Source organism: Gavialis gangeticus, unplaced genomic scaffold, assembly GCF_001723915.1.
Source record: "Gavialis gangeticus isolate Ggan-Ray unplaced genomic scaffold, GavGan_comp1, whole genome shotgun sequence".
Taxonomy (NCBI): Eukaryota; Metazoa; Chordata; order Crocodylia; family Gavialidae; genus Gavialis; species Gavialis gangeticus.
The window spans coordinates 61,905,137-61,915,470 of NW_017729034.1; the positions used below are offsets into that span (position 1 = coordinate 61,905,137).

Below are 10,334 nucleotides of genomic sequence, written 5' to 3' on the forward strand. Positions count from 1 at the left end.
TCTTTTAACGTCACATTTTGTGTCAGGTTGCGGGCAAACCTTTGGTACCAGAAGGCAGCTTCTGTTGACAAAACTTGGTAGTTAATCTCTGAGAGGATCTAGCTGGCATGTTTTGAGTAACAGCAAGTGGTGTATTTCATGTTTTGGGACATGAGAAAGTAGAGAGGTTGCTCTCCCATGGCTTCTCTGGGCTCTGAAAAAGAGCCATTTCCCATGCCCAGGAGAGGTAAAAAGGCGGTCTGCTGCTCCCTGATTGTTTCCCTTTGGTTTTATTTTATTTTTGTTTCATTTTTGCCTTCTCATCCACTGTCACCTGGAGAAGCTGCTGTCATGTTCATTAAGAGAAGCTAGCAGGAGCAGGAAGAGTTCACGGGAACTCAGTGCAGGTTCCCATGTAGCTATCAGTAGCGACTGAGCATGGGAGTTAGGGAAACAGCTTCTGAATTAGAGCTTCTTATACCTTAAGTGCTGGAGGCTGCAAGTGGGAGAGGAACGGGAGGATCCTGGTCATACCCATTTTACTGTCCCTTTCAGTATCCACTCTTTGCCACTGTGTGACACAGGCTGCTGGACAAGCTGGACCTGTGGTCTGACCCAGTAAGTGGCAGTTCTTACATTCTTAGATGGTACTTCCCTGTCCTAAAACTTTCTGTAGGGCTGACTGCCACATGTCTAATTCTTCTCTGCTCATAGAGGAGGATCTGCTTGGGACTCCCCCCTCTTCCTCTTCTTCAGTAAGCTGTTAAGGATGAGAGAGAGGGAGGGCTTCATATCATGCTCTGAAGGTTAGGGTCATTCCCTGCATGATTCTGACCTCCTCTGGAAACTTGTTCTTCAACCTAGCCCCCTTTCCAGTGAGAAGCATATATGTCTAGATTTTTTCCATGGATTATTCCAGGCTTGGACTCAATGAGTTGCATTGTGCCTGAGGGGAGAAAAACTGTCTCAGTAGGTTAGACCTGGAGACCTGATCTCTTAGGCTATGCCAACACAAAGCTGCCTCTGTCCACAGACAGCAGCCACCACTGCCAATCCACCAGAGTGCTTGCATTCACCGTGCTTTAGGATTGTTGGTTGTAGCCATGTTGGTCTAAGGACATGGGCAGTCAAGGTTCTTTGGGTAGATGTGATATCTCTGATTAGACCAACTAAACAGTTGGAAAAATTGTTCTTTGCAAACTTGCAAAGAACAAACACCCTTCTTCAGGCATAGGTAAAGGGCGTTTGTGCACAAAAGCTTGCAAAGAACAATTTTTCCAACTATTTAGCTGGTCTAATAAAAGATACCACATCTATCCAAAGAATCTTGGCTGCCTGCGTCTACCATGTATTTCTAACAGCTGTGTGCAGCTCCACAACAGCAGCTATGCTGCCAGGGTGGAAAGTGCACACTAGAAGAAACCAGCTGCTGAACAGACCAAAGCAACTAGCTGAAGGCACGAGTTTTTACACGGCTTATTTTAGCTCTGATGGCAGATCTTTGTAGTATAGACCAAGCCTGGATTTTGAGCTGTCAGTGACTACTTCCTTAACCGGGGAACTGCTGGAGGGATCAGAAAATGGTAAGCATCTCTCTGAAGACTGAAACTGGTCACAGGGACAGGTCCACAGGGTTGCAGCGCTGTGGTTGCATCCCCCTTTCTGCCACTGACCCAGGTGCACAAGAAGCACCAGAGGCACTTCTGCCCTGCTCTGGCTGCAGGCCCTTGGTGGGGTGTGGGATCAGCTGGGAACAGTGTTGACAGCACGCGGGCTCCTGGTTCACAGACTGTAAGAGGCTGAAAGGGACCTTGCAAGATCATTAGGTCCAACCCCACTGCATTAGGCAGGAAAGACGACTGGGGTCAGATGACCCCAGTGAGGTGACCATCCAGTCTCCTTCAAGCACCTGCTCCTGGCCAGCAGGGGACACCTTGGGAGGAGTGGGCAGGCACACTGCTGCTGCATCCCCAGCTGAGTCTGGCACCTTGCACAGCTGTTCCCCGTGGCCTGTGGCAGGAGTGGGGCAGGAGGAGCTCTAGGGCTGTTCCCCAGCTGGGGACAGCAGCAGGGTCAGATGCGTCTCCTCCACCCCTCCTTCATGCTCTTGCTCCTGGTGTCCCGCACCAACCCAGGGGTTCGAGCCATGCCTCGCCCACATCCCCCAGTGGTCTGAGAGGCAATATGTCTTTACTTAAATCCTAGATTTGCCCATGGCTGGACACAGTTTGGACTGTTTGGAGCCCCCAGCATGGTCGTTTTTGTTCAACATGTAATCTGGTTGGGATGGGCCAAGCAATAGGCTCTCATCTTTCAGCGGGGTGAGGGGAGAGGGCAACTGTTGGAACAAGCTGAGGTTGAAAGAAGGCTTTATTTGCTTTTGCTACTAACTCTATCTGGCCTTTGTGGGTTAATTGGTAAGTTAAACAAGACCCAGGGGCTTCCTCTCACCCTGACAAGCAGGAGATAGGGTGGGGCAGTACCATTCAACACAAGCAGGGCTCGGTGACCTAATCTAGCGGGTTTTGTCCGAGTTTCTGGCCAGCTGTACTTTGCTGTTTCTTGGGCTAGGCATGGACCTGCTTGCTTTTCATCTAGGAGCTACTGTCCTTGAGGTATGGTGGTGTCCTTGTAATGCCATCGGTTATATCTGAAGGAAGGAGGTAGAACTGGGTGTCTTGTGCAGGTGTGGAGCCAGGGTACTAAAGAAAGTGCCTCTGAAAGGGAGACTGTTAATTAGAGCTATACAAACAACCCAGATCATAGCCTTTCTTCTTTCTGTCAACAGCTGCCAGTTGTCTTGGAAGAGCCACTTTCTTGCACCAAAAAGAATTCCAGGGGAAGTGTAAATAAACACGGGTATTTGCTGAGTAGGAAATATTTAACCCAGCTAATTTCAAGTTGCAAGAACTTAGAGTGGAAAATGAGCAAAAGCACTATTTGCTGCCAGGAAACCTGTATCTCCGAGTTTAGTTTCTATTAATTTATTTATCAATTTTGTCTTTTATCTGCGGTGACTGTAATTGGCTCTGTGGTAACTTTGTTTGACATTTTGGATTGTTGCCTTGTCTTTGTGTTGCATTTCTGCAGCTTTTATTTGCAAACTAGCAGTCTAAGAGCTATTAACTACATCCGCTGTGTTTAGACATCAAGAAGCGACTGCCCAGAACTTGTCTTGCTAAAAGTGTGAGATCAGCAGCAAAGTTCTGCCTTCCTTTTCTTACCCTCGATGCTTTTTCTCCTTTTTGGAGTGTGAATAAGGACCCATAAGTTTCTCCCAGGGGGGAAAAAATATACAATCTGGATCCAGGCTTGTTCACACCTGACAAACTCAAGCTTCCAACTGGGTTAAATATTTGCTTGCACTAATGATCATGAACCATGAAGAGAGTGCAGCCTCCCCTGCTGATGTTTCATCTTCCAGGGAATTGCCTGTAGTGTCATTAGGTTTCTACTACATTGCCTCATAATCTTTTTCCTGGCATTTTAGTAATCTAAATATGCGTAATTGTTTTATAACCATCTCTGAGTCAAGTGACTGCCTATTTAAAGGTTGAATGTTGCTGTGCCACCGCTAAAACTGAGATCCAGCTCTTAGCTGGCGGCATAAAAGAGTGAGTCAGGAAAAGGGAATGCTTGCGGCAGGTGGCACCTGACCATCGCTTGTTAGTTTTCTGCAACTTGAATTCCCACCTCCAGAGTGACATCACTATACCACTAATCGATAAGAGGGCTGACTAATGCTAGAATAACTCACAGAGATCTTTCTGCAAACACAGAAAAACTTCTGTCTTGGAATGAAAGAAGAAACATCCTGTTAAATATGGTCTGCTTGCTGTTCAGTACCCCCAGTCTTGTTCTTGCGAGTGTGGCACTGAAGTCTTATGTTTCTGGCAGGTGTGAGGGATGAAGGGAGCTAGACTTTGTCCTGAGAAGAGTTCCACATTACTGCCACACTGGTGATGAGAAGCTTGCCATCAGCTTTGCAATGAGCAAACAACTACTACAAAGCAAGATGCAGCAAGAATATCGGAACATTTGTGTCCTTTTGCCCAACAGAGAACAGCTTACCTTAATCGTTGGGGTGAGTTGATTTAAAGTTTTCTTCTGAGATGTTGGTACCACACATACCTCTTGTATTTTAATAGCCAGAGCTGTGATAAGGCTGAGTGTATTAACTGTTATTGTTCTCATAGATGTACTCTGCTAATCCATTGACCTAGCAGCTACTGACTAATTTTAACATAATTGCTATTTTTGTTTCCTAAAGGCTAGACCAGCAGAAATGCTTAATTTTTACTTAAATCTCTTCTTTTTACCTTTGAAAATGAGTCCCCAGTTTTTAATTCCCTTTCACTCTCCCAAAATGTTTTGTAACAAATTGAAATGAAAATCCAGCCACTTAGAATGAAATGTGAAATGGCTTGATCGGTTGACTTTGGCAGACACAGCTAATTTACAGTAACTACTCTGCAGTTTCTCTCAACTATTCAAGCTGGAAGAATTCAGATGCTGTTTTGTAAATGAGTCTCTTAAAGAATTTATTATTTTTGTCTTTTGTTATAGTATATATTTTTAACCTGTTTAAATAAAATAGTGATACATCCAAAGGGTGCCAAGTACTTTGTAAAAGAATTTATTATCCTCACTTTTTCTGTGGAGGAGATTTGAAGTGCAAAGAGGTGAAGTAGCTAGTAAGAAGTCTTTACACCAGTGGCTCTCAACCATTTTCGACTCAAGGAACACCTCTGTAACTTTCTGTGAATTAAGTGGTGCCCAGTTTCAAAAATGAATTTATATATAACTGTGCATACCTTTTTGCAGAGGGGCCAGGCAGTGAGGGTATGGGATTGTCCAGGCAGGCACAAAACACCTTGTTTGAAAATCCCTTCTTTACACGTACACGTGTATACAGAGTTAGATCTGTTGCCTCCATGTATGGGCATCCTGCCCACTAGACCACACTGCCTCCTTTTGTAAAAACAGGTTAGCATATGAGAGAGCGAACTGATGCATGAAACAGTTGAGTTCTCTCGCTTGTTTGCTATCTAAATTGTGTACTGTCCTTTTGGATGATGGTCTGCCTAGTTTAATGGTTTTCAGTCTGTAGTGCATGGCCCCATGGTGGTCTGCAGACTGGCTAGGGGATCTGCGAAAGATGACCGCGATCAATGAAAAGTATGTGAACAGCAGCACTTGCAATTCGAAGGGATCCACACCTCCATCTGAAATTTGTTTAAGGATCTGTAAATTAAATAAGATTAAATTAAATATCTGTAAATGAAAAACACTAGCCTAGTTGTTTTAGGTTATTATCCCAAGGAGGAGAGAAATAGAGACAGATATGGTAAATTCCTATTCTAAATATGTAACAAAGGTGAGTTTAGAAAATATGCATGCTATTCTTTAAAATCCACACAAGAATTTTCCCACCTGCTGTGCTGAGATGTTACCATCACTGGAAAAAAAAGCATAGACTAGATTGATCGGAAACTTAGCAACAGGCATCAGAGCTCTTCCCTTTTAGGTCACCAGTTCAAATCCAGCCCAGGAAAGGCAGCTAAAAATCACATGGTCTGATGGCTGTCCTAGTGGAATAGTAGTTTTAGTTAAGTCCCTACTGGACAGTATGCTGGTCAGAGACAGTTGTGGGTAGGTGTTTATACTGAGTGTGTCTCTCATTGCTAGCTCTTTTATTTGTTTAAGCAGATGCAACAGGTTTTGAAGGCTGACCTACCCGCACATCTTTGGGCATTGACTCAACTAAATGTTTCCAAACATTTTCTGTTGATATTACACCAGTGCTGGCAAGTGCTAGAGTGGAAAAGTCGCAGGTGTTTAAGCACCAACTTATGTAAACCTCAGAATAAGTCTGGGTGACACCAGTATTTGAAATTAGAGGTGCACCAATATATCAGTCGCATATCAGATCAGCACTGATAAAAAGGAAAATTAACATTATCAGCAGTCAGCTTTTTTTGGCCAGTGTAGCTGATAATGTCACCGATAAATGCTGCATGCATGCAAGCTGCAGCACACGCGCAGCCAGGAATGCAGCCTGGCAACTTGGACAGCAGTGTCCAGCTGGAAAGTCTGTGATGGGTAAGGGGCAGGGGGGAGGGAAGGGGTGTGGGGAGGCAGATCTAGGGCCCCCACAGTGAGGGAGGGAGAGAGTGGGGCAGGCGCTGCCCAGCCAGGGCAGTGAATGCACTCCCAGGAGTGAGACAGAGCTGTGGGCAGTTTGTTTGAGGGTTGCGGGGGGTGAGAAGTGGGGCAGGTCCCCACCTTTGCATGCAACCCTGGGGAGGCATGGGAGATGCATGCTCCCCTTCCCCCCAATTTGTGCACAGGGTGAGAGCAGGCTGCCTGCTGTGGGCTTGGGACCAGGGGCTGTGCCAGCCTCTTCCTAGTGGGGTGGGGGCTGGGCTGGGGCTGCACTGAGGGCAGGTGGTGGCTGCACTGGGAGGGGTAGCTATGGGGTGGGCTTTGGCCAACTCAAAATTCCCTGTAGTCCCCCCTCTCAGCACCACCCCCACCCACCCTGAGCACAGTCCCAGCCCAGCCCCCTGCCAGGAAGAGGGCAGTGCAGCCCCTGTCCCCCACCATGCCCTCCCTGCCTCCTCTGAGGGTGTGCGCAGCAGCAGGGAGCTGCCCCCCCCTCCAGACCCCCAGTACTCTGGGGGTTGCATTCACTGACCTGGCTAGACAGCCCCTGTCCCACTACCTCCCTCACTGTGGGGGCCTCAATATTCTCCTCCCCCCCCCCCCCCCACCCGGGGGGCCTCAAAATTCCCCCCCCCCCCCCCTGGGGGGGCCTCAATATTCTCCCCCCCCCCCCAACTTACCAGTGGGATGCTGCTCTCTGAGCTGCCAGGCTACATTCCTGTAAATCAGCTATCAGTTCAGCATCAGCTGTTATGACTGGTTAATAACTGGCCATCAGTATCAGCCAAGAAAATCTTTCTGTACACCCCTATTTGAAATAGTTGTGACAGTTAGTGGCCCATCTAACTTAAGGTTTCTCATCCTGACATTTGTGGATTTCTTTCTTTTTTTTTAACTGCACCCCTCCTTCAGTGTAGTCAGGGTTACTGATGATTTGGCCAGCTAATCCATCTTTAAAATATTAGCCTGAAGCATTTTGAACTATAGCAGCTTTAATAAGTGTAGATGGGGTCTTTAGAGTTCAGCTTTACAGTGCAAGCAAGAATGGAAGGAATGCCAGGCACATCTTTCAGGCCATTTCTGCCTCATTTCCTGAAGCCTCTTTGAAGGGCCATGTTGTTGAAAGGCTGAGTGGGCTGCACAGAGTGCAGCCCCTTTGATAGTTTATCTTGAAAGTGTAGAGCCCTACATATTTGGGTTCAGAGATTTTTAAGGGATCTGTAACTTTATACCTGTCAATAGCCTTTTAAAAAGTTTTTGCTTCTCACTTACTTCTGTCTGTCTCTTTGGTTAAACAGTTGGTTAAGTATTGTACTTAATGTACTCTGACATGTCTGTGTATGGAGAAAAATATAGCTAACTGATGCAAAACATAAATTCTCAGAAACACAACTAGGTATAGAACACACAGGGAATGAAACCTGATTCTTAGGATAAATTCAAAGCCAGTAACAAATTCCACCTGTTACGGTTTTAAAAAACCTACAAAATAAAAAGATTCTTCCACTTGTGAAGTCTTAAAGGGGCAAAGGAGCAACTTGTCCAGCAAGACCAGTAGCATTTTAGATTTAATGAGTGCAACCACAAACAGCATCCTTTGCTATTATCATAGTGTTTGCTCAAGACAGCAAAATTGTAAAGTGCCAGACAAATCCTGGGCATTAGCATTACTACTAAGTAACCAGCCCACCAAGGTAGGTAAGTATCATTCTTTTTTCAGCAGACCAAAGATCTTGCTCTTGATAAGTAAGGGATGTATGCATGTATTTCCAATAACTTCCATTAAGAGATGCCACAAATCCTGTTCATCCAATTGAGTCTATACCTGGCCATTTTATGTGATCAGGTCTGGATCCATAGGGTAAGGTTTGTGCTTCTTGTTTAACCTTTTCACAGGTTAATGTTATGAGGGGGAGGGGGAGGGGTTGGGAGAAGAATGCAGTTCATAAAAGATTCCTTCCATTCTTCAATATTAAATGTGTCCAAGTTCATTTAGTTGTTGTCAGCAACCTCCTATTTTCCTTGGTTGTATAAATGATTGATAGATGCCCTGCAAACCATCCTCTCAAACAGCGGTTTCCCAACACCAGAAAGGCTGCCACAGAATCTTAAAGAAAAAGCAAAAATGTGAAGGGTATTGGAGCTTACTAAGATCCTATGCAAATTTGAATCAAAGTCAGAGAAGTCTGACCTGCTAACAAGGGGTGTTGTTTGGGTATAGAAGGGGACAGCATGGCTGAAAGTGTACAGATCCTGTAGGACAGGGGTTTTCAACCTTTTTTGGTTGGTGTACCCCCGGTAGCCATTCAAGAAGCAGGGAGTCAGTCACCCGGCCGGTTGACAAGCTGGGGGGCTACCCCGCATGCAGTGGCACACCTGGAAACGCTGGCGGTGAAACCAGAAGTGCTGCTGGTGAAACAGGAAGTGCCCCTGCTTCTCTGTGCTGCTGTGGCATACCCCCTGGGGCTTTCCCAAATGCCCCCAGGGGTATGCATACCCCTGGTTGACAAACCCGCTCTAGGAAGATGTGGTCTAGGCCTTGAGGAGCTTACACGGGCAGTAAGTGGGACAGTACACTGTAGATTCTGATCATACTGGGTGACACAGGCGACCTCTACATGAGATGCTACTGTGCATTAGCAACAAGTTACTGTGCAGTAGTGTTGGGAGGGGGCACAGTAGCGTTGTAGTAATGAGTTGCTGCGCAGTAGCTTGTTGCTACTGCGCAGTAACATCAAAAAAACCATGCGGGGATGTTACTCTGCAGTAACACCACTTATTGTGCAGTCATGTAGTGTTTGGTTATGCAAGTACTAAATGACTGCACGGTAACAACTGCACAGTCCACTGCTCGTGTAGAAAAAATAGGAACATCCTTCCCAACTCGGAAGATTCTGGCAAATAGACTTAATAGAAGCATGCAAACCTAAGTCTTTCTTTTGGCCCTTGGGGAATTATTGGCCACAACACAGTGTGTAAATGGCACAGTGATTCTGATTTTGGTAGCATTTTTCACTCTACTTGCTGAGCACTTGTCCACGTATGATGTTACTTCAGAATAGCTGTAAATGATTATATAAGGGCCTTAAGCAGACAACTATAACCCTATGTTCCTTGAGTAAAGGAAGGGTTGATTACATTCTTGGTCTTTGGGTACCATCATGGTGGACTTGGGATATAAATCTAAGTACTGTAATAAGGAAGAAAAGAACTCTAGGTGGAGAGGACAAATGTAAGAATAATTTATTGGAAGGGGCTGTTAGTAGAGTTAAGGGAATATAGGGCATGAAAACAAAGATGATAAGCATGACCTAAGCTATGCACGGCCTTGAAGATTAGAAACATGAAAAAGTTGAGTATTGATGAAAGGATTTGAAGAGGGGAATGACATGGGTGGGGCTGTGTGTATTTTATAGGCAATTTTATTACTTGCCTCATTCAGAGTGTCCTGTACTTGCCTTCAGATGTGTAGCTTCAGAAAATTCCATGTTATAAGAAGGCTTCTGCTTGTTTTGAATATGAAAGTATGTGAAACGTGTCTAATTGTGTAGAACAGGCCTGTCCCACATACGGCCCTCAGGCTGCCATGCAGCCCACCAAGCCATTTTCTGAGGCCCATGGTGCTGTGACTGGAAACGAAAGTAAACACTGTTTACTTTTGTTTCTACCCCTTGTCCCTCCCCCAGCCTCTCAGCAGCTTCCTAAGGGCTGCTGAAGGGCTGGGGAAGGGACAAGGTTCCCACATGCACCACAGGTTGACATTTGCCAATGCGGTGCGGCTCCTCCCCTCCCCCTTCATTTCACGGTGTCCCTTCCTCACCCCACCCCTTCCTTCCTCATTTGCATGCCAGCCCCGCCCTGTGCCGGTCCCCACCAGCCGTGTGGGCTGGAGCAGGTCGCAGAGCACCAGGGGGCACGGATGCTGGCTCAGAGGGATGCTGCGGCCGGGCCTGTGGGAGATGCTGCTGCCACTGCTGCTATGACTGTCAGGGTGGGAAGCCGGTGCCGCTCCCGCATCCACCTGTGCCCATAGACATCGTGCTGGGGGTGGTGAGTCGCAGGCCCCAGGGAGGGAGGGACCTTTGCCGCTTGGGCTCAGGTTCAGGCTGCCCCAGGGGAGAGGGAGCAGGAGGGTGTCCCTGCACATCTCGCACCCCACTGCTCCTGAGTCCCCACATGTCCCCCTGGCT

The 10,334-nt window shown here is 46.6% G+C and overlaps 1 protein-coding gene across 4 annotated transcripts in view; it reads left to right on the forward strand.

Annotated features, from left to right (window-relative positions):
* Positions 1–1,460: 1,460 nt before the first annotated feature.
* FRMD1 (FERM domain containing 1) overlaps positions 1,461–10,334 on the forward strand; it is a 53,880-nt gene continuing 45,006 nt past the window's right edge. The window contains exons 1-2 of one of the 4 annotated variants that reach the window (XM_019527337.1): positions 1,461–1,562; positions 3,877–4,063. In XM_019527337.1, coding sequence (XP_019382882.1) covers positions 3,968–4,063 — 96 coding nt within the window. In that variant the 5' untranslated portion in view covers positions 1,461–1,562; positions 3,877–3,967. The other 3 variants (XM_019527336.1, XM_019527338.1, XM_019527339.1) reach the window with 3 other exon arrangements.